The sequence below is a fragment of the Melanerpes formicivorus genome, unplaced genomic scaffold (assembly GCF_026170545.1).
Source record: "Melanerpes formicivorus ecotype bairdi unplaced genomic scaffold, bMelFor1.0.p_v2 SCAF_76, whole genome shotgun sequence".
Taxonomy (NCBI): Eukaryota; Metazoa; Chordata; class Aves; order Piciformes; family Picidae; genus Melanerpes; species Melanerpes formicivorus.
The window spans coordinates 270,860-295,652 of NW_027142428.1; the positions used below are offsets into that span (position 1 = coordinate 270,860).

General features: G+C 43.7%; 1 protein-coding gene across 1 annotated transcript in view; it reads right to left on the bottom strand.

The window, feature by feature from the left end:
- DIS3L2 (DIS3 like 3'-5' exoribonuclease 2) overlaps nt 1–24,793 on the bottom strand; it is a 208,364-nt gene that overhangs the window by 172,564 nt on the left and 11,007 nt on the right. Inside the window, exons 3-6 of the mRNA XM_068163904.1 lie at nt 14,977–15,135; nt 14,545–14,687; nt 8,548–8,601; nt 4,440–4,541 (exon numbers count right to left, since the gene is read on the bottom strand). Of these exons, the coding sequence (XP_068020005.1) occupies nt 4,440–4,541; nt 8,548–8,601; nt 14,545–14,687; nt 14,977–15,135 (458 nt within the window). The remainder of the gene's footprint in view (nt 1–4,439; nt 4,542–8,547; nt 8,602–14,544; nt 14,688–14,976; nt 15,136–24,793) is intronic.

The window sequence follows — 24,793 nt, forward strand, 5'->3', positions numbered from 1 at the left end:
GAGGAAATGATTCATGAAACAACAAAAATACTACTCACAGGCATTGATTTCAAGAACCTGACAGGTTAATCAGTCATTTTATGTGCATCATTTCATGTACATCCACAGTATATACTGCTATTCTTTTAACACACCAGTGCTGCAAGCAGATGCAGAACTGGAGATCCCTCCTGCATACTGTAGGATGCAATAAGGAGTTGGACCCCAATAATCCTTTCAGCAGTTCTGAGCAGCACTAAGTCCTCGTCTGGGTACTATTTTCAGACCAGGACTCTAAAATTTCAGCCATAGCATGCAATGCGTGAGACGGTTGTCATGAAAAACATTCCATGTTATAAACTACTGCTCTAAAAGCACCAGAGATTGGGCCAGGAATCCAAGCCCCAAGTGATATCAAATGACTTATTATGCTATTTCCTTCCATCAAAGAAATTACATCTTGCAAGAAAAACCAAAACAGATATCTGAAATTAAACAAATTCTGTCTGGCAATTAAGCAGACGGTAAAAGAGCAAAAAGAGGCTGTGAGGAAAGATGGGTTAGGTTTATCTTTTACACTGGCACTCTGCTTCCCTCCTTGATGAGCCTGAGAAATATTGCTGTAATCATCACATCAACATTCTTTTGCCTTCCATTAATTATGCCACCGTGTAATTGAAACTCCTGAAACTGATGTAAGCACAACTCCATAAAATATAATAAGAACCCATGGGTGGAAGTTAAAGCAGTGAAAAAATCAGTCAAGAAATAAAGCACCGTTTTTCTTCTTCATCAGAAGAACTGAGAAGGACTGAGAGAAATCCTCTGTCAATGGCTATCTTATATCATCATGTTCTTACAGAAGATAAAGGCACAGATTCAGGGAAGCCCTACAACTTGAAATAAGAAGGGGACGGTCCAGCTAAGTGCAATTGCTCTGACTTCATTTGCTAAGAGTAGGTTAAGTACCTGGAAAAACAGCCTAAGTCAAATACCTTACTCTGCAAAAGCTAAATATTTGAAAGTTACCATAGCACCTCAATATTCCCAAGATGTAACACAAGAGGACAGGAGAGGAACTTGGGAAATACAGCCTCCAAATGTGGTCACCACAACGCAGGCTGCTCAACCCTGGCAGGAAGCTGACGGCCACCTTCTTCAGGAGCGCAAGATAACAAATTTCGGGGACGAAATGTCTCTCCCTCCAGCCGCTGGTGCCACACCAAAATTGTTGGCTCTTGGTCAGAGCTAATAGTAAGCACAGAAATATGAACTAACAAACTGATCATCACTGAACAGCAAGCAGCTCTCCCAGAGGATGTATGAACAAACAGAGCTTTAAGACCAGACAAAATAATCTCAGGGAGGACCATGGTAGCTCATCCAAGCATTTGATGCACATGCTGGGAAGGACATGATGTTGAGAAATTCAAGCCTGATAAATTTCCCACCACTGAGCCAGGAAGTAGAGGGCTGGAGAATGAAAATATTGCTGTCCTTCTCCAGAAAGTATTACATAAAGTACTGTGGTGCATCTAGAGTATTTCACCATCCCCTTACATTTCACTGTGGCATTCATACCTGTGTGTAAGGTATTCACCTTACAGGCTCACCCTTACATAATAGGTCTTCTGGGAGAAGCTGCTCTCCAGTGGTGTTTTTCCTCTCACAGGCACTTAACCCACAAAGCCTGGGTACAAGGCAGCTTAACTTTCTCTTCAAGCGAGCACACCGATTTCCCTCCCCAAAATTCACTTTTACCTGTCATGGGTTTTTCCTTCTTCCTCCCATTTACACACACAAATTGAACCAAGGTTTCAGCTAAGTCCTGACATTACTGGGATGCAGCACTACACTGCACAAAGAGGTCCATGGCAGGACTAGCCTGCATTGACAATGGGAAGATCTTTCCCTACAGCAGCCAGAGGCCACCCAGGGTGCTTGAAAACTCATAAGGTACATACCAGGCTGCTGTAACAGCAACCACACCTTGTGCAAGACACAGGCTTACGAGTGAAAAATCTACAGACTTATGGGTTGGGAACAGTGAACCATAAAGATGATCAGCATGCACATCTCAGTCCTAACAAACCAGTATGTATAGACCCTGCAAAGTTTCCTCTGAGAGCCTCAGCTATAACATAGAGCTGAATTACATTTTTCAAGCAAATAATTGAAGCTGTTCAGCTTGCTCCAGAGGCCCAGCGGGAAGGAGAAAACCCTCAAGACACCTAATGTGGCAGCTTTGCAGCAGCATGAGACTAGACAAATGGAAAAACCTAAAATAGGTTGCGACAGTTTATCATTAATCAGTAGGAATTACTTGGCAGGATGAAGTATCATTCAGTGCAACTTAGTGGCAGCTTTCCCAAAGAACTAATACAAACACGAGCCCAGAGCAAGAGCTTCAGGGAGCAGGGGAAAAGGGATGTCATCACTGATTAAGTTGCTGATGGCAAGAAACAAAAAATGAGACTACATAGGGCAGCACCTGTGTGGCTCAAAAGTATGACTGGCGTGTTCCAGCTACTTCATTTGGCAAGGTTCAACTCACCACGGAAGAATTATAGAATCATAATCATACTACAAAACACTGCAGCCTTCTGAATTGTCTTCCTTGTGGTCAGACACTTCTCCACCAGTTCTATTTATTGCAGCATGTTCCCAGGACAGATAGAATAACCAGAATACTTCCTCTTGTATTCATAAAAGAGCATTACTATTGAACAGAGGTAGGTACGAGGAGAGAGGCATTATCTTTGTGTAGAGCCAGACAGAAATGGAAAACTGCAGACACAGCTTCCAGCTCAGGCAACTTCTATCAAGTCTACGAAGAAGGCCTTGTGCTGGCAGGTCCTGGCAAAGGATCTAAGTACCCAAACTACTCCACTTTTTCAACTATATAAAATGGTCTAATGTAAAAGGTAGTTTAAAGATATGGATTTGGTGATCCAAACATACAGTAATCATCACAGAATCACCAAGGTTGGAACAGACCTCAAAGATCATCAAGTCCAACCTGTCACCACAGACCTCATGACTAAACCATGGCACCAAGTGCCACATCCAATCCCCTCTTGAACACCTCCAGGGATGGTGATTCCACCACCTCCCTGGGCAGCACATTCATCAGTTTTAGTGAACTCTAATTTGGACTCTTGAACAGTTACCAAAGAAATTTTGCATTGACCTTCAAAATCTGTTTTCTTCCCTGTACTTGCATACCTGTAATATCTTAGACCCCTCTTATGCATAAGGGTAGTTTCATATTTACATGTGTCAATAAATACTTAGGTCATCTACTCATTTTATGGATACTTGAAGAAATGCACTCCAGTATGTTTCAAACAATCATTTCCATTACTATGACATAATAACAGAGAAGGTAGAAGGTTCAGCAGATGTCTGAAGACAGGCAGAGAAGATAGCTAGAATGAGTAAAAAGCACCAGACCAAAGCACTTCAGACTAGTTCCAACCCTGCTGGAATCACCCCCACTATTACTTTTGTTCAAAAAGATACAGAATAGATATTCAGTTCTCAAAAGAGTTCAAAAACCACATTTGGAAAACAATTTGTGGCATTTCTGGCATGGTTACATGTGAAAATCAAAGTTAAAATTCCTAACTCCAGCTTACATCTCTCAGCAACCAGAGAAAAGGAGGAAGAACTTCCCTTGCATAGCAGCACTAAGAGATAAAATTGCAAACAAGATCACAGAATCACCAAGGTTGGAAGAGACCTCAAAGATCATCAAGTCCAACCTGTCACCACAGGATAAAATTATTCAGATGTTTGAAAAGACCTTGAGTTTGATCAATGAAAAAAAAAAAACCAAACCCAAAACAAAAACAACCAAACAAAAAAACCTCATGAAAAACCAACCCCAAGAGAAAGTAATCTTTGTGAAATTCTCAGGCATGAATATCAAAACCCAGACTGTGCCACGTTTGTATTGCTCCAAACGTGTGGTTCTTCATTCATGGAAAGAAGGGTCTCACCACACAATCTGGAGCTGTGACAAGATAAGCTTTTCATTGATTGAGGACCCACAAATTAGAGAGAGTTAATCATTATTAAAGCTTTCTGAACCCCACTTGTCAAATACTAGAGCAACTGCAAACACCTACACAGAACTATCCACAGTTGCAGCGTGAAGACAGCTAAATAACAGATATCATATCCCCTCTGACAACCCTGCTTTGAACCAGCCTTGCTGTCAAACTTCTCCAGGCAGTGACAAAGAAGGCCATTCCATGCAAAGAGTGATGTTTCAACAGCTAAGGTGTTGCTTCTTCCAAACATTGTAATGGATAAAGTGCTTACATCCACAGCAGCGTGTCAATTTAGCTAATCAGATTTGTAGGAATTTCTCTACTTTTTGTCTCAGGGCCTAACTTTAGGGAAGAAAACCCCAAATAAGCTCTACGTTAAATCACAGAAAAAGATACTGAACTGACCTTCCATTGCTCCTTGGGAAGCAGTCTCACTACCACGATGTCACCGTTCAGGGCTCTGTTGCGAGCAACCACTCCATCGATAAAGATATCACGAGTCCCATCCTAGTCAAAGAGGAGAAAAAAAAATGCCATATTGATATAAATTACAGTTGTTATGAGGTTTAAAACACTGTCATGAAAAAAGACACATGCCCTGGTGAGACAAACATCCTGTAGCTGTGCTCAATAATGAGAAGGATTCACCATATGCCCTTCAACATGCAAAAGCTTTCAGCAAACAAGCTCCTTTGTATGTGTGTGCCCGCACAGTAGCTTCACTATTTATTCAAGACAGAGCCGAGCCCTCAAGATGTATTGTCTGCAAGCTCTGCTCAGTTACTCTTGGGAATGGGTAGAGTTTTCTGCAGTCACAGTTCTTCACACATTAAGTTCCCAACTCAAGCACTCAAAGCTATTGTTCAGAGCGTGTTTACACGACAGGGTCTGCCCGCAGGCAGCTGCCTTCTGCTCTTCCTGTTGAGATGGCAAAGCAGGGACTTGCAGCTCTGGGATCAGTAGGTCAGTCTGTGAAGGTGGCCTGGAGAGAGGCTGGGGAAGCAGTCTCTATTTAAGTGTATAAACATCATATGTTCTGCATTTGGTCCAACTAATGTTAGAAGATATTTGGGAAAAAACAATGACTATTGATGCCAACTGCAAGCCAAAAAAACCTTTTACTGTAACAGACATGTTGGGACACCTCCTCTCAAAAGCCTGGGTTAACATCCTTGCTCAAGAGCCTCTACTAATTATACACATCATGATTATTCACCCCAGACCTAGATATAGTTTAGAAGATTCTCTTGATGGGCTGAATAAATAAGTTTCCTGAAGATCTCAAAGGTTTCTCATTTTTCTGGCTACCTATTGGGAGTGCTCTTGCTGCAAGAGCATTTCTGTTTCCCCAAAATTCAGTACATGAAAAATTCCACATGCCTGTTTGTAATGCCATCAACACATCAAACAATATGATCATTTAATATAGACATCAGAAGCAAACATTTTTTCCTAGGGAGAGCTATCTTTGCATCGTTTTGAGGCACAAAAGAGGATGAGTTGGTTTAGGTTAGTACTTCAGTGTCTTTCAGTAAAAAAAGCCTCACAAGAATTAAAATCTTCATTACAATTTTATTTGCTTCTCACATACATGCTCCGAGTCTCATATGCTTGAATAAATCCAATCAGATCTACCAGTGTGCTCAGTCTCCAAGAAAAGCTTTTTATAACCTGAAAACATGAAGCCCTAATAGCAGACAAATATCTTACTCTGCTTAGATACCGAAACAATAAAAGGGCAGAACCCTGCCATGGTGTGAAACTAAGGCTGGCCTCCAAGAGACCAAATTACTCTTAGAAAGAAAAGCAGCAGCAGCTCAACAGCTGTGTGAAAGCTGCCTCCCATGACAAGATGCAGAAAAATTGCAAAGCCTCTTGGACCAACATAATTCAAATTAGAAACTGTTCTTTTCAAAAAGCCTGATTTTTTACACATGGGCTTATTCCCCATTCCTCCCTACCCTCTCCCTTCTGCCCCAACTCTTTACTTAAATCCACCACAAACACAAATGGAAAAGTTCAAAGTCACATCTAAGGAAAATGCTTTCTTTGTGGCTGTACCTGTAGCTGCTCTGCACTGCAGGACACAGGCTGGCATTTGTGACAAATTGTCTGCTCTATACCTTCTTTTTCCCTGCCCCCTTCTCTCCTGTGTCCCAGAAAACACGAGGCAGACCCTCTCCGCTCCAGTAAAGGTGCCTGATGTCTCACACCACCAAGTTAAAGCTGCATCTCCATATTCTGCAACAGTCCTGTCTTGATTTGCAGCCACTCTCATCCCAAACAACATACACATGAACACTTCAGTATGTGTATGTGCACCTATTTTAGAGCAGTTAATCTCAATGCCTGCAATGAAGCTGTAATTAGAAAATTGCCATCGGTTTCGGTTTTGCCTCCAAAAAGAAACATTTCTGTATCTTGAGCTCCAGGCTCATGATTTGTGGGTGAACTTATGCACTTCCAAGAACACTTGTGCATCCCACTTTTTCCTTCAGCGTGTCCTACTCTGAACAGCTGGCACTTTAGATTACTAATGCAATTAAAATGGCACCAGATGACAAGAGAAGACAACCACTTGCAAAATCTCAGCTGCCTCTGGAGTGCATATCCCATACTGGCCACAATGGCTTCAAGACTTGTGCAACCACATCCAGGAAAAACAGAGTTTTCACTGCTTCATGGCCACCAGCAGTGCTCTTTATCCCACTCTGACAAGAGATCTCCAGCACAGAAGAGCTACAGTCACCCACCACTCGTGCTCAGCAGCATTACTCTTCACTCTGACAATGCTCTCATTTCAAACTACACCATGTGCAGCAAGGACATAAGATGCAAGGCAGAGATTTCAATGCTCAGGTCTGTTCTCCAAGTACCTTTAAAGAGAAGGAATCTAGGCCTTCCCCTCAACATTTCATCCAACCATGAGACAAGCAGACAGCACATTTGCAGCAAGAAACACCCCAGGATTTCTAACATTATAAGGTGTACAGCTGTTGCATTTGAACTTCATGAAGCCACAGCCAAGTCAGTGCTGAAGGAAAAAAAAGGATACAGTGCCCTAGCCAACAGCAGGAGAGAAAGGGTGATTTTTCCCAGCTGCAACATTTGCAGCATCTCACAATGATGGGAAGTCCTGCAGAACATAAATGCTGCAAGCCTTCCATTATAGCAAACAAAACACAGGCTTTCTAAAGCATCTGTCTTACAGTGAGAACTGTGCTCACTGCAGCTACAGTCACCTTCATCCGAGTGTTGATTCAGCTTGTTATCATCAGGGCCAAGGCTGATTCTGGTATTCAACTCCAGATAGAGCAGAAAAGTAGAAAGATAGCTGAGGTAACAATCTCTGCTAACCCTCCTTAATATTTGTGCTACTGCATGCAGAACAGCAAGCATTGACTGCGCAAGGCACCAGCTGGACAGTGGTGGTAAAGCAGTAAAGCTTCACATTCAATTAAACTCATGTGTGTAGCTCTATTTCTCACTTTACATTTCATAATGTCAAAGAATAGCATCTTACACTTACCACACCTACAGGGACACCTGTGAAGGAAGGATCACAGTTCCTTTCACTTACACAGACTGCTGCTCTACTGGTGCATCACAGAGCTGCCCTGTACTTCTTCCTCCATTTAATCTATTTTGTACACTCCTGATCCTCCTTCACCCCTGCAATGCCAGACTTTTCTAACAAAGTGGACTCCAACACATCTTGCCAAATCAATATGAACTGACAACACAACAAATTTCAAGGCCTTCAATCCAAGCCTCAAAACAATAGCACTTTCAGAAGCCTGGACAACAACAGTGTTTCTCTGCCTTCTCTCCCCCACACCAACATAACATTTCAATGTGAAACTCACTCTCACTGACAGTGACATTTTGACTAAGTCAGTTCCAGATAAAAAGCCTTGGCTATGTGTGCTCTGAGGTCACTTTCTCTACTGGAAGTCCCTGAAATTGCGAGACCCCTTCTTTCCTGTCAAATTAAGGGGCAAAAAGAAGTGAGAAGGGGGTGCAGGCCAGTTCCATGTGACCAACCTCCATCCCAAGCCGACCAAGACACAGCTTTCGCAGAAGCGGGCAGATGAAAAGGAATCACGCATATTATTCCTGGAATGACTGTTTGAATTAGCTCATGCAGCAGATTGAAAATGGAGAGCATATTTGTTTAGGGAAGATTAACTTAAATCAGTGGAAAATCTATGAAACCCCCACAGCCATGAACCAAGGGTTTCTGATTACGCTATCTGGTGGTCCTCAAGCCTGACTTCAGCTGGCTTCAGCGGGACCCCAGCAGTATCCCCAACTTCAGCACAAGCTAAATAAGTAGTTCTTTGAGGCATGAAAAAGAAAGGTTTGTTTGGGAGTATTTGACTTCAGAGAAAATTCAGATCATGTTCATTTATTCCAACTTATTCACCTCTGAGCGACCTTTTGTGCACAGCATAACTCCTACCTTAATGCACCTTTACTTATGAACTTTAAGGCATTATAAAATTACACTTACTGGAGATGGAATGAAGGCTTCGTGGTACTTCTTAGGATTTATTCTCAAGGGTCCCTTAAAAAAAAAAAAAAGAGACAGAGAGAGAGAAGGAGAAAGATTATGCCTGAATCTTATTAATTTTATATAACATCAGTTAAATTAGAGAGCTGTGGGTAATATATCTACTGTGAAACATGAGAGATACATCTAAATTTCCATTATACATTTCAGGGCTTGACAACTTAGCATCCAAGCAATTTCAAGCCAAAAGGCAGTTTCATGATAGGCTTATGCTGATCTACTCCAGTCTGTCATCAAAGAGATGTTGAATCATTAGTTGCTGCTGCTGCTGAGTGAACTGAAGATCCAAGCCCCCCTGTTCCCTTCACACATTGTCTGCTGAGCATCCACCAACTTCATTTACAAAACATTAATAGAGACAATTTGTTTTCCTCTGTTTTTGAAAAGTAAGATGTTGGGTTTGTTTATTTTGGAGGGTGGGAGGAAAGAGGAACAGTTGACTGGCTGAGCTCACAGGGCTGCAAGTACGAAGCTTAGAGCTGCTTAGGCTGTTCCTGCATATAGACAGTAGCAGCAACTCTATGATACAGAACATTTCCAGAGAAGAATCAAACGGGTTTTCCAAAAACAAATGTCTAAAGTCCACAGGATTAAATTCTGTTTAAACACATATAAAGTCAAACTGTCTTAACTACATTTGAAACTCCATGGTCTATCTGTTTCTGCTGTGCTATCTGCCAACTCAAAGCTCAAGTCACCTGCCACAAATCCAAATCGCTCCTCCAAAGTAAACCAACCAGCTTTGCTGTTTGTGCTTAGGTGCATCCAAGAGAAAGAGAGAGACATCCAAGGACTAACAGGCTACACAACAGTGCCATTCCCATCCCAAGAGGGTCCTGAGAATTGTGATTCAGGCAGCTGCAGTTAAAACTGACAGCTTTTGAATTCTGTGGAAATACATCTAGGTATCTGCCTCCAGACAGGCTCTGCTATGGGCTGAATCTTTGAAACTTTCTCCACTTGTGCATTGGAAGTAACACTGGCCAATTTGTTATATGAACAGATCCCATCTGTTTGCACTTCTGCATTAATCAATCAGAGGAACGTCTCACAGGAATTGCTTCCTTAAAAATTTACTGCAGCATATAATTTTTTTATGTATTCTGGGAAAAACTCAGACGGTAGGAAAATAAAACTGATTACATGTGAAAAGTTCTGCTGCCTTGAAGAAGAACTTGCAGATTTATGAAGGTTTTCCATTGTTTTTATTTGCTTAAGTTTGGAAATAACTACTGCCATATACTTTATATTCTATATTAGGCATTGTTTGAATACCTTGCTGCCATGTCTTTTTTTTTATGCCTTATGTAACCAGTATTAACGAGCACACTAGCCACACGGCAGGCGCAAAACCAAAGACCATCCACTGGGAGCAACACTGGGGATGCTTTATGCTTAGACAATCCGAAAGCTACCTCACTGTCATCAGCCTCTACCAGCACTGGCACCCACTGATGGAAAGCTTTCAGTGGTCTTTTTTTCTCCCCTTATTTCCCAGAATAAGCCATCAAAAGCGACACGCTGTTCACCAAGGAAGCTGCCAGGCAGAGAAAGGAAAAAGTGAAAAGGGATGGTTGCTGTGCTTGACCAGTTAAACACTTCCCATACCAGCTTCTCCTCACCAGTACAAACCAGATGAGGGGATATCCCATGTTCCTCTGCAGAATCTTTTTGAATAGTCTGGGACAGCTGTCAATCAGCCAGGTGCCAATACCCCATACACGCATGAAAAATCAGGGTTTGTGTCCATGGCCCACAAGGCGCCAGAGTGGCTACTGCACACGGATGCCCAGCTCCAGCAAACACAGAGGAGCAAAGTGTTTGCCATGCTTACTCTGCAGCAGGTTTCTCCACATTTTAGATACACTACCTAATGATGGTCAGTGTTAGAATTCTTACATCAAATAGCATTAAAATACTTCAGGGCTTTCCTTTAAGCAAGTAACTCCCAAAAAGTGTCTTAGAAAGCAGATGGGCTCCATTATCTGTGCCTATGAAAATCCTATTTACAACGTTGTACATTTCACGCTGTGATATCATATCTGGAACCACTCACTCTCCCCATCTGCAATGAACAACTGTTCTCATATGTGTTAGGGGGTGAGGATCTGGCTGCAGAGTCTCATGATGTCACACCAACGTTGTATTATTTTACAATAGCTTGTGAATAATAGCTGCTATATTTACCAGTGTTTTTATGGCAGTAGGGCCTTTGTTATGAAAGGGAAGAGAAAGGTTTGCAGGAAGGTTTCTAAAACACTTTCTGATGATTCAAGTCAGCTTCACTGAATCTTGCCAAAAAAAAGTTTCTAACCTTGTTGAGCCTCCCCAGTGAGATACAGAAAGGTCATGATTTCTCAAGTTGCTCTGCCAGGTCCAGGGCAGGCAGTACTCAGCATCTCAAATCTAGCAGTTTATAACAGCTATCATAACACAGACATCTACATTCTGTTGTAGGTATGAAACACCAAAAAAGGGTCAGGGTTCAAGAATCTGCTTGCCACCAAGGCTACCTTTGATGAAATAATCCATGAGAATAAGGGAAACCCCAGCATTCATGCCCACACAAGAACTGCTTTCCAAGGGAAAAAAAACCCTCTCAGCAGCAAAGCAGGCTCTGCGTCTCTGCACGCTGCGTGCTCTTGCTCCACCTGACCCCAGCAGCCCTGCAGGGAGGGTCTGGGAGACACTGGAGGCATGGAGCAGACATGAGTTTCTGGCTGGTGCTTCACAGGATGATTACAGTCCTTTGGGTCAATAGTCCTTAACACATAACCTGACCATCTGTTGTGTATAGCCAATACCAGCCGCTTTCTAACTGTGCAGAAGTTATTCATTTGCTTTCAGACCAGCCAATGGGATTCCAGCCAACCTGATATGCTTGCTGCTTGCTCACTGTAGGCAGTTTTACAAAAGGGCAAGTGGGAAGTCTATGCATTCTTAAGTGCCTGAGCTCAGATGCCCTTTCCTGCAGAAGGACACTTCCGCACATGTCGCACAATTAAACGAATCCCGGAATCCCGCAGGGCACAATTCTCCATGCTGCTTATCTAAAGCTGAGTTGCATCAGATACACTACAAAAGCCATAAGGACTAGTATTATTGACAGACATCAGCACTTGTAATGGTAACACTTTTGTGCTTCCTGGTCTAGACTGCCTCATCTTCGTGGCACTGATCTTTTATCTGAGCCATCTCCATGTCTGCCAGTGGCTTCCATGAGTTGGGCTTTCAGGAGCACTTAGTTGCGTAGCTGCACTGCCAGAGTCCAGCCACATCCTCAGAGTTCATGGCATAGTCCTTTTTTCCCTAGCAGATCTCTCAAGTTCTCACACAATAATATGCAGATTCCATGGTTCCAGGATGCTCCAGGGAACAGGCCCTGCTCAGAGCATCATTCTTCTACCTGAGTGCTCAGGTTTGCTCAGGACCAGACTCAGAGCAATAGGTTTGTTCTTTTCCACAGACTCCTGTAGAGTATCTTTGCAGGTTGCCATGCCAGATCAATGCCCTGCTTTGGGGGACTAACAACAGGTTCACTGTGTCTCTTGCCATGGTACAAAATAGTATTAAATATTTGTCCATTCACTGAAGTTGCCTCCAGAATCTCACCAATCCTGGTTGAAACCGCAATGATGAATGCTCTTGATTAGATCATAAGGATGAAAGCTGAAGATGAGTGATACTGAGTTGGGATGCCCATGATCTGACACTCAAGCCTAAATGATTAATTCCAGCTTCTACAGCCTCAACCATTTTCCCAGGACATAGAATTGGATGAAAAACTCCCAGATACAGCCTAAGAGAGCACATAGGACTCTCCCAGTTACACAGCACATGACCTGAAGCAGACACTATGCACTTACAAGAATTAAGGATTCTTTTGCCAGCAAGCATGCAATCACAGGTCCTTGGGGACTCAGCATTTCAACAGGATTCTCAGGTAGTAGTCATAGCCTGATGTGCCTCATCTGCAGCTGCACTCGATTTCATAGGCAGTCTATGCACGCTGCACTTGATGGCATCAGGCTGTGTTGTCAAAATTGGGTGCCAAAACCACTCCTGAATGTGAGGTGGTTAAGCTGCCATATGTCACGGCAGCCATGGGGGGAAGCTACAGTTTGAGGCTCCCACTTCTTCCCTCACCATTTGCTTTCCATTGTGGACATCTATAACAGTCTTTACAAAGACACTGGCCTAAGGGCCAGTGGGTAACCCAGCAGACCATTCTGATCATCAGTAGGGGTATGCTGCATAGTCATTTTTCTGAAAGCTAAGAGTTCATCAGATTTCTTCACTATGAGGGTGGTGGGGCACTGAAATAGGCTGCCCAGAGAGGTTGTAGATGCCCTGTACCTGGAAATGTTCAAGGCCACGCTGGATGGGGCTTAGAGCAGCCTGGTCAAGTAGAAGGTGACCCTGCCCATGGCAAGGGGATTGGAACTAGATGATCTGTAAGGTCCCTTTCATACCAAGACATTCTACAATTCTATGATGGGTCTTTAGGATGGAATCAGGCAGTTTTATATCTCCAGAAATTAAGGCATTATACTATTATACAATAATTACTATAGGATTATAACAAGAAATCATAAAAAATGAAGTGATGCCATTTGCAACTGCAATGTATTGATGAAAGTAAGTATCACAACCTCACCAGCATTACAACACTAATCAAATGACAATGCACCAACATGTGTTGGGTAAGCAATGCCTCAGCATGACTGTCTATCATGCACTCATTGACTTCTTCCTGCCTTTTTCCCCCAGCCAGTCTGGTCTTCCTGGGATGCCAGGCATAACCTGAAGAACATTGCACCATACTGAGGACTGTACTGCAAGAGTGGCTCAGGATGCTACCCCTCTTCTACTCCCCAGTGAAACTCAACTTCACCTGCTTTCATGCAAAACCCCTTCTGAGATCCAGCTACCCACACACATGGCAGGTCCACCCTCACATTTTGATTGATATTCAGAGAATTACTGCCTCACTAGGGCTGCAGATTTTCTGCTCCAAATATAAACACAAAGTCTGATCTTCAACCTCTAGAATCTGTAAAATGAGAACATGGTTATTGCCAGCTGTCCAAGGCAAATAACCATACACACATGCAAACAATCTTCTGTATCCTGATAGCCTCTTCAGCTCCACTTACTATCTGTGCCTTACTTCAGTACTCCATACACTGTCATCAGGGGCTGGGGCAGCCCTGTGACCATTGTGTAGTGCAAAAGAAAATTATGGAGGCAAATCAAGGGGTCAGTACCACTGCCTGGCCACCTGACACTAACTGAACCAGCTGCATCATAGCTTATAACAAGTTACTGTAATACCCTGGCAGGCACAGCCCTGTGAGGTCCCAGGGACCACAGCATTAACTGCACCATCACTCTCCCTTTTCTTCTTTTTTTCTGGTGAGAGGAAGACTTCTGGGAAGAGTTTAGATTGCAAAAAAAAAAAGAGTAGATCTGAAAGCAGAGGAGCCTACACCTCACTGCTGCAGACTAATGAACATAGTTGTGAGGAATTTCAGCAAGTACCACCTTGCTAAGGGCATTTGTTCATTTTTACTACACTGACAAAGACGGAGGTTGCCAGCACCTGCTGTGGTTTTGAGCATCATTCGTAAAGGCAAGTGCCTCCACAACAATGGCTGCCATGGTTAGCAGACCATCCAACCAGAACTCTGCAAATCATCCTGCCTGTGCATCAGGAATTTTACAGAACATGCAATCAAATAGAAAAACTATACTTCATCTGAACACAGAAAACTTCATTCCACTTCTAGAACCTTCTGAGAAAGGAAATAAGTCTTCCTCTAGCCTCTGTGAGTGGTACATTAAATCCCTGTCATGTAACCAACTGACATTGATTTCCAACAACTGCCTGTGACTTCCACAGACTTATCACCAGAGTACAGACGAAGTTCTAGGCACCTGAATGAGCTCTCCCCTTTTCAGTCCTGCTGAAACATCTTCTTTTGACATGTAGGCTTCAAATACACTCTTCCTCCTCCCTCGATTTGGTTTACTTAGATTCTTTCTATCACCTGATGTTGGGACAGCAGCATAGGATCCTCCTGCAAGCAAAAATTCACAAGTGTTATCCTTCCCACCAAACCTGCCCATGTATCTTAACTGCAGCTTTGTTTTCACAGCTGAACTTCAGAGAACAGTTTGCCTCGAAATACTGGCACCCAACCTGGGAGCACCAAAACCTTGGAACAATCACATTTTACAAGGAATCAACAGTCTTTTACAGCTCATTTTAGAGTTAAGAGCATGCATCCCAGCCCATCTTTTAATAGTGCTGAGCACATGCTTCAAGGCAGCTTATTCCTGAAGCCTGCACACACTCTGCTTTAATACCTCTGGGAGTTCCCAGTTGTCTAGGATTTACTCCGCTGTCTGAAGCGTTCATTGTTTCTGTCTGCGATTCAGAGAGTTGCCTCTTCCTATCGAAGTTCTGGGGAGTTCTTGCAGACTCAGAGTTGTTTCTGGTCCTTGCAAACCCTCTCTTTTCTGCACCTGAAATCAAACACAGGTTTGAAATAACAGGAGGGAAGAGGAAGTCCTGGTGAAAATCATGGTCCGCAGTACTTCAGTACGAGTCACAACTGAGAGTCAAGCTCTTTATCCAAAAGAAAAGATGTCTTCATTAGCTCATTTGTAATCTATTGTCTCTTTGAGCCTCTTAATCCACCACTAACTTATTTTAGCACAAATAAAACTCTGGAAATTACGATACTAAGAATTGGATCCAACCCTTCCAAAACCCTGGGAAATTCATCAGAGCATATAAAATGTGAAATTGTTAAACTGTTTCCAAAGCCTCCACCCCCTTAAGCCCCCAAGTAGTGAGAAAATATAACTTCCCTACAACTTAATCAAGTGGTTGAGGAATCAAGGAAGGGGAAAAAAAAAAAGAGAGTTCTTGACAACCCACTCTGGAATAATTAACTTCCAAGCTACCAGAGGCAGAGTACGGTACACAACTCCGCCACAAAGGAATGCCAAGGCTCCAAATGTCCAGCCTGCTCAGAATAGGCCATGATCATATGAAAATATTCTGCAAAGACTCACCCCTTCCTTCCCTGCCATCACCTCAGCCCCTTCCCTACAGCCAGGCGAGTAAGCAGCGGCTTCCAAAGCGTATGCCAACGCTGTTCCACGGATCAGCACATTGGAATGCAACCCAGCGCCGCGCAGCTGCCCTCTTGGCCCTCCACCTGGAGACTGAGCATGTCATCACAGCTTTGCCTTCCAGCCCCTCCTGGCTACGCTCCCTGGGTACAAGCTTGTACCTGCAAGTCAGAAAAAACTGTGCAATGCCAACTGACTTGCTATGGGGCTATCCAAGTTACAAGGCAAATTTTTTATGTATGGTATCGTTCACAGACAAAATTGCAGTTTGCTTCATAGGATTAAACTGAAGTAGCAGGAAAAAAAATAATTGTTTAAAGAGCAGTACTTAAGCAGAGAGCTTTAAAAATATGGTACAATAAGACAAAACTGCTACTTTGCCCAGACACAGACAAAAAAGCTACTTCCATATATAGTAACAGGCAAATCAGCAGAGGGAGGGAGGGAGGGAGGCAGGCAAGCAGGGAAGGAGGGAGGGAAAGGAAGGAGGGAAAGAGGGATCTTCCTAAACCAGGAGCAAAGACACTAGGACAGGTCAAGGGCCAACTCAAGGTGTCAGCTCAGCCCATCCAGGAAGAGATTAAATGCCACAGCAGTCTCCAAACAGGACTCTGAAATGAAGAGAGGACCTCTGTGTTCAGTTATGATAAGGATAAGGGCAATGTCATTTGGCCTTTTCTACATAATCAAGCTTTTCACACTCTGCACACACTTTCAGAGAGGAGGCTGTCCAAGGCAGGTTACAGCTCTAATACAGCAAGAGTGCAGCCATAAATTGAGGTTTCAACTGGTGCAAATGAGGCGATACTACCTGTATGGACCACATGATGAGATGGAACTAAAATTAGCTGATATGCAAATGCCCTAAGGGTCAAGAGATAAAGTTCAAAAACAAGACACCGAAAGTAAAAGCATGGACTAGAGAGATCTGAGCAAAACAGCTTCTGAAGTGGCAAGGTGGTTTGTTTTGGGTAGGGTTTTCAGAGACAGTTTGAGGAAGGAATCTGACTTACACTGCAACAGGCAAGAACACAGAATCACAGAATCACCAAAGTTGGAAGAGACCTCAAAGATCATTGAGTCCAACCTGTCACCACAGACCTCATGACTAAACCATGGCTCCAAGTGCCACGTCCAATCCCCTCTTGAACACCTCCAGGGAGGGTGACTCCACCACCTCCCTGGGCAGCCCATTCCAATGGCAAAGATCTTAGGAGCACTATTTAAAAAGCAAGGTACTAGGCAGATCTCTCAGGTGACACAGTCTGCTTCGTTGGAGGCTCTCACAAATGGGTGAGACAGATGCCTGCCAGAGTTGGTCTAAAAAGAGCAGAGATAGTGAAATGGATTACACAAGCTCAGAAGGTCCTCTAAAGCCCCCATTTCTATGACAGCAAGTCACAGAAAATACTACTGTGAATCAAGGAACTTGGGATAAAAAGGAGGCTAAACCTTAATATGCAATTAAGAAGAAGCTGAAAAAAAAAGAAAGCAGAAAACTAAAATGCAGAGGGGGGGAAAAAAAAAAAGTGTGCAGTGAGTTGGAAGTGAGTTGAGAGCCAGAATTACTAGCACTGCAGAGAAGAGCTGCCCTAACACTTGCCATGGCCATCAGTTCAGAAAATGTGGGGTTCCTACTGCCAAAAATAATGCACAGCAACAGCAAAGGGTGGTGAAGCACCTTCTGATGCTGAAAGGACATGCAGAGAGGCACTTGCACATTTCCAACACTTAAGCCTTTGGCTAGCTCCCCAGTGGGATTTTTCATCTGCTCAGCCTGAGACTCCAAGTAAAAAAATTTACTGAGATGAACAAACTCTGTATTGATATAGCTGTCTTGCAAGCCAGCTTCCACATAGCCACTTTTAATAAGTATTTGACCCTTCTGGCTGTGACATTTATGGCTAAACAAAACCACCCCTGCCATAAAGCCACAGACAACTGTCACAATTAGCACTTAACTGGAACACATCAAACCCTACATGACTAAGTTCTTGTATGTCTTTTAACAGAAAGCAAGGCAGCTACAGGTTGCCACCTGTTTCAGCTAGATTCAGTATTTGTTTCTCTAATGCATGTCCCCTACAACTTGAAGCTAGACATAGGGAAGTCATTGTGCCCCTGTACTCTGCGCTGGTTAGGTTGCACTTTGAGTACTGTGTCCAGTTCTGGGCCCCTCAGTTTAAGAAGGACATCAAAACACTTGAACGTGTCCAGAGAAGGGCAACAAGGCTGGGGAGAGGCCTTGAACACAAGCCCTATGAGGAGAGGCTGAGGGAGCTGGGATTGTTTAGCCTGGAGAGGAGGAGGCTCAGGGGAGACCTCATTGCCCTCTACAACTACCTGAAAGGTGGTTGTAGCCGAGAATGGGTTGGTCTCTTCTCCCAGGCAACCAGCACCAGAACAAGGGGACACAGTCTCAAGCTGTGCCAGGGGAGGTTTAGACTTGAGGTGAGGAGAAAGTTCTTCACGGAGAGAGTCATTCGTCATTGGAATGTGCTGCCCAGGGAGGTGGTGGAGTCGCCGTCCCTGGAGGCGTTCAAGAAGGGATTGGATGTGGCACTTGGTGCCATGGTCTAGTCATGAGGTCTGTGTTGATAGGTTGGACTTGATGATCCTCAAGGCCATTTCCAACCTTAGTTATACTGTGATACTTCTCTCTATGGGCTTACCTGCTATAACAGACACCATTCCACAAAGTAAATTGTAATTGGACTACTCTATAGATAGCACAGGAGATATTGAGACTACCTGAAATAACTCCTATCACAGACTCAGTTAAGCTCTATTCCAGCATAAGGTGGGTCAGAAGTCTTTAATTTTTCCATGGTGGTGTAAAAATGCAACAAAATCTTGTAGGGTAAGATGTCACACAAAGTAGCAACATATTCTAGGTATTACATAATCCATAACTAAACAAATTAATAAGTGAACAAGCCAAAACATAACTTCAGTAGAAGGGACACTAAACTCAAGTGCCTGAGAGGTGAGGCTGGTTTACATATCCTCACAGGAGGCTTGAAGCAACCAGAACACACCAATTAGGTTTGCACATGCAGAATCACTCAAGTTTGGACACTGAACAATTCCAATGCAAGACCAAAGTGTTCACTGCACACAGCAAATGCAAAGAGTGGGGATGCTCAACGGGCTACACAGAGTGTGTAGAGCTGCCCTCCACAGATGCAGCCACGGTTTGCCTGCGTTGTCTAAGTGTTCTGCCATTTCCAATGGGAAATAACACAGGAGTAATCAGGTTATTTATTCATTACTTGATTGTTGATTGATCAATACTTGAAGTCCTCTGGAGGGAGTCTTGGGTTGAAACAACCCCAAGACCTGTATCAGGCAAGGAGGCTTCATACAAAGGTGACAGAAGGACACCAACTGGACCAGCAGTTCCCCACACAGAGAAAGGAATCCAATCAAACTGGCAGTGTGGAAGCACCTGGGGGAAACAGGAACACAGGACTCCCACCTCCACAGCTAGCGAGACAGGAAAAGTAAGTGGCATTCATGGTCCCCAGGCAGCGACTCAGTGTTATTCCCCACATGGGGACCAGGAAACGGGGCAGAAAGTGTGGAGCTGGATGCTGGCCCCAACCCAGAAGCCCGGTTTGGGTGTGCTGGCAGCAGCAGCTGGTTGAGCCCTGATGGAAGACCAGCACTGGAGCTACATTCAGAATCCAAAGCATCACGCTTCATCTCTGTCACGACCACGACGACATCGCACAACAGCACGCTTTGGTCTTCAAGCTTAAGCACCAATTAATCTTCCCTTGTTTTTCAGAAAAACAAAATGCAGGCAGGCAGCTTCCCAGAAAAATTGATCTGGCTTACAGTAAGAGAGGAGGCTGCATGTTTTAAATCTGCTTACTCTGACATAATTTATACACTATCACTCTACAGTTTAGGTTTTAAAAAGTACTGCATTTAATTAAATTTACATCTATTAGTCAGTTGATCAACTAGATGGTCAACTAAATCAACTCAAATGTTCAGCTAAACACAAAGTCTTGAAAGGCCAGAAAGTCATGAAGGCCAGAATGTCTTTAATTTTAAATTCAAATTTGCATACTGCTTTACACAAGAAAAGATCCTCCATTTTATTTCCCCCAAATAAAACATTTCCAGCTGCCCTCTAACACCTGACAAGCCATTTGATTACTACCAGCACAGAAGAGGAGTGTTCCTTACTGAATTTTCATGAGCACATCCATAACTTCTTGGATATCTCCCATCCAGAAGCCAGCAAGAACTAGTTTTACTCGAGTGATCTAAGTGACATCTTAGAAACATAGAATCATGAAGGTTGGAAAAGAACTTTAAGATCATTGCGTCCAACCATAACCCAACTGCCATGACCACTAAACTATATCCTGAAGCACCATATAGAATCAAAAATGTTGGAAAAGACCTCAGAGATCATCAAGTTCAACCTGTCACCCAAGATCTCATGACTACTACACCATGGCACCAAGTGCCACATCCAATCCCCTCCTGAATACCTCCAGGGATGGTGACTCCACCACCTCCCTGGGCAGCACATTCCAATGGCTAACAACTCTCTCTGGGAAGAACTTTCTCTTCACCTCGAGTCTAAACCTCCCCTGGCACAGCTTGAGACTGTGTCCTCTTGTTCTGGTGCTAGTTGCCTGGGAGAAGAGACCAACTCCCACCTGGCTACAACTTCCCTTCAGGGAGTTGGAGAGAGCAGTATGGTCTGCCCTGAGCCTCCTTTCTCCAGGCTAAACAATCCCAGCTCCCTCAGCCTCTCCTCATAGGGCTTGTGCTCAAAGCCTCTCCCCAGCCTTGTTGCCCTTCTCTGGACACATTCAAGTGTCTCAATGTCCTTCTTAAATTGAGGGGCCCAGAACTGGACACAGTACTCAAGGTGTGGCCTAACCAGTGCTGAGTACAGGGGCACAATGACTTCCCTGCTCCTGTGGCCACACTATTCTTGATGCAGGCCAGGATGCCATTGGCCTTCTTGGCCACCTGGGCACACTGCTGGCTCATGTTCAGCCAACTGGCAATCAGTACCCCCAGGTCCCTTTCTGTTTGGCAGCTCTCCAGCCACTCCGACTCCAGCCTGTAGCACTGTATGGGGTTGTTGTGACCAAAGTGCAGCACCCAGCACTAGGTCTTGTTGAATGTAATCTACACAGTTATTGAACACCTCCAGGGATGGCAACTCCACCATCTTGATATAGCTTTCCCCTTTCCAGTCAAAGGACATCTACCTTGTCCCTAGGCATTTTAACCTCTAACTGAACTTCCAGCTTTGTTGCCATCTACATTACTTGTTTTTAACCCAGATCCATGAGCTGGGCAGGATTGCAAAAGCCTTACAGTTGTGTTGGTGACATCTCTACAGGTTTAGGACTCTCACTTCACTGACAGTTATCTCAACACATAATGGTTCCTTTTACATTAAAAAAAAAAAAAAGTGGAATCATGTTGAAAGCATTGGGTGGAACAACATTCTTCCAAACTTTTCCAACATGAAATACTTCCATCCACTGCTTACCTTTATCAGCCCGTGACTGGGCATCAACACATCCACTAAGTCTGCTATTGGCAAGAGGATTTTCCATTGCTTCCCAGCATTAGATCATCATCTACATATGCAGAGGTATCTTTCAAATGCCCTCACTCTACAGTCAGCATGAGAAGAAACAGAAGCACATGGCCAGAACTGATAAGATGCAATAGAACAATCTGCTATCAGATAACAAGACACTCAACACACCATTACTAAATAGTTCGACGTGTCCATATTTCTACAGTATTTCACATCATTGCTGACACACTTCAGTGACTTAAACCAATTTCCTTCAAAACCTTCCAAGAGGTTCCCTGACATGTAGCTCTTCAGGACAAGCCAGCTATGCACTTAGTAGGGCAGCTACCAAATGAAGGGTCACGCAATACTGCCCTACCTCCAGAAGCTGGAATTAACCTACTGAAGGCAATGAGAACTACTCTGAAATCAGCTTCTGCTTAGTTCTGCACTCCCATTCAAGTCAGACTAGGTCAGGCATGGTAAGAAAGCTAAATAAAGAATGTTCCTGCTCACCCTTACTCAGGACTTAATGAATTAGTCCAACTCTGTGGCAATCCAAGCCATCACATCACAGATCCACAAGTTCAAGTTAGCTCTTGGCTCCTGGCAGAGTTGGCAAAGCAAACTTGAGAAACCATCAAATTTCTTCTTCTAGCAAATGAATACTCTCCACAACCTGCCAGGAAGTCCTATCTGCAACTTTATGAGCCACTATGGATGCTGATGTGTAACAGGGTGTGTTAATAGCTTCAATACAAGAGTTCAGCTGATGGAAACTCTGCCTTGTTTAGGAAAGACATCTGGAACTCAAAAAACCCAATCCCAAATCCTACCTAGCCCCTGAACTTTTGTTCCCAGCTTTGATGAGCTGGGAGGCCATAGCTCCTGGCTAGTAGCTCTGGAAAGGCACAGAGCTAGTGTTGACACTGCTGTACCAGGCAACTATTTGTTTCATTCTCCAAAGTCAAATAAACTCTACTACCAAAGGCAAGCTTTGCCAGTGCAAACTGCATCAACATCAGGGTGCTTTTGCAAGGATCCCCATGTCTTCCCCTTTCATAGGCTTAAACAGGCAACTGAAATGCTATTTGATATTTTCTGCTGCTCAAAGAAACCTCTAAAATAACTCCTTCTCAAATGGTAAAAGCCAAAAAGAGGGGGGGAAAAAAAGAGTGTCAGATTGTTTTGAATTTCTAATGCACCAGTGACATCCAGCACAGGCCACTGTTATGTAAGTGACTAACACAAAAACTCCCAGCACTTCAATGACTACTACAATATCCGGCATCAAATTACCACACACAGGCAAAACCAACAGGCAAAACCAACAAACACCACTGAAGTGATCTCAAATGTGAGTTATGTCAACAAAAGCATTGGTCATAGACAGGCCAGGGGTAACCAGCTATTTATGTTTTGCAAAACATTTTGTGGGTTTAAGAGATAAAATGTCCCACGAACGGTAACAGCCAAGTAGGGGTTTTTTTTTGTTCTAATTTTGTTTTACAAGGGAAAAACACAAAGACAGCTGTTGGTATGGCTGCTCAGGGAAAAAGTTCTCTATCAGGAAAAGACACTCCTTGGGAGATATCTCAAGTGAAGCTCTGTGCTAGAGCCCCAGTAACACAAACAGGACCAAAACTCATCCACAGCACTCCTCACGAGCTCAGCTCCGCTCCAGCCTGTGCTAGGAACAGCTGGGTTTCAGCGCTGCTCTCAACATGAATTAAATGACTTCAGAGCTCTCTGATAGCCTTAGAACAGAACCACCTCCATACATTTTACAGTATCTCAAAGCAAAGAGGTTAAATAAAGTAGATGGATCGAGATTAAAGACAAAGCAATAGAGAGAAATGAGGATGTCATGGGAAAGAATTCATTAGAGACGTAGGAGTGGGGAGGCAAGACTTTTGAGATACATTATCAGTGCAGTGAGATTTCATTGCAGCAAAGAGACTTCCAGGAGATAAAACTCTGGTAGGCAGTATTTCAGATGCTCAATCTGGGGTCTAAGAGAAAGTCTGAGACCACATTCTCCTTAACATAGGTAAGTAAAAAAAGCCCAAATTTAAAAATCCTTCTTCTCTGATGAAACAAACTCAAAGAATCACAGCTGGAGGTTCTGAGGCACACTCCTGTGCCCAGTACAAGCCTGAACACAGAGCTAAAGGGATTTCCTGCAACACCATTGCGAGTGCTCCTCATAAATAACCAGGAGCTTGAATGATTTGAAATAATCTTAATTATTGGAATGTACAGGAAACTTCTGGGGAAGGGAATACCTTGGAAGTGGAAAAGGGTGGCAATACGACAGCACTGTAGGGATTTAGGCAGATGGCAGATTGCATAATTAAGTTTAAAGTTAATTACACAGTCATTCAAAGAAGGGAAACAATGCAGACCTACATTTACATGCAAGGACTTAGCCAAAATGTGAATTCTATGCAAATACCCCAAACTGAGAGGATGCTGTATTAAAATCCAGCTTCCAGAGGTAGCTCCCATATCCACCAGTCTCCACTAACTGACCCATTACGATGGGCCACCAGGGTCCAGCCACAGCGTAAATCTGAGCTGTCACCTTCCACCATCAAGATAAATTGAAATGAAAAGACAGTGCTTACAGGTGAAGACACCCCCTCACAGCGCTTAAATGTGATTTCAGGAGTGATTCAAAGTAACCAGTCCCTCTAGCAACAGCCCAGCTGGTTACCAGCTACTCTAAAACATAACACAGCTCCGCCTGTGCTACCCAGTACCTTGCCCACCAGCGTGACTGTGTTCATGCACCAGGACAGACCAGTCCTGCTGTGAGCCACCCCCATACCAGTGAACAAATCTGGCGAGCTCTCTCACCCTGCCTCTTTGGAGAAGGCGATCCTTTCAACATTTTTGGCAGGGTGATCCTTTAAACATTTTTGGCAGAAAGTCTGCCAAAACCTGCAAAGAAGAGTTGAATGCCCTAGGAAAAAAACCAAAAACACAAACAAACAAAAGTCACACAAAAGGAAACCTTGCCACACAGGGGACAAGTTGGCTGCAGGAAGGGAGCCAGATGGGGAAACAGAGGCTGTCATGGTTTGTGAGTGAGTTCATAGGGCTATAAGTTGCTTTCAGAGGTGACCATGCCACTGCAGCTGGTTGTAAAAGATTCAGACATTCAGCATTCTTACAACAAGCTACTGAGGAAGAAATATTCCTATGTAGGAATGAAGGTAGCAAAAAAGTGAAGTCCACAGAGAATCAGGAGCAGAGACAAACACTCATTTCCAGACCCATGAAAATGAGGCTGGAAGCACCTACTTGGTGGGAAGCATGTTGCCGCTGCTCTGCCGCTTTAAGCTTTAAAACTCCTGTGCTGCACGCTCCTAGAGATTTCAATATGGCACTGGGGAAAGTGAAAACATTCTTGCTGACTTTGGCTTTCAGCAAGTGCCTATGCTTTGAACAACTGACATTTTTAAAAAGCACAATGAA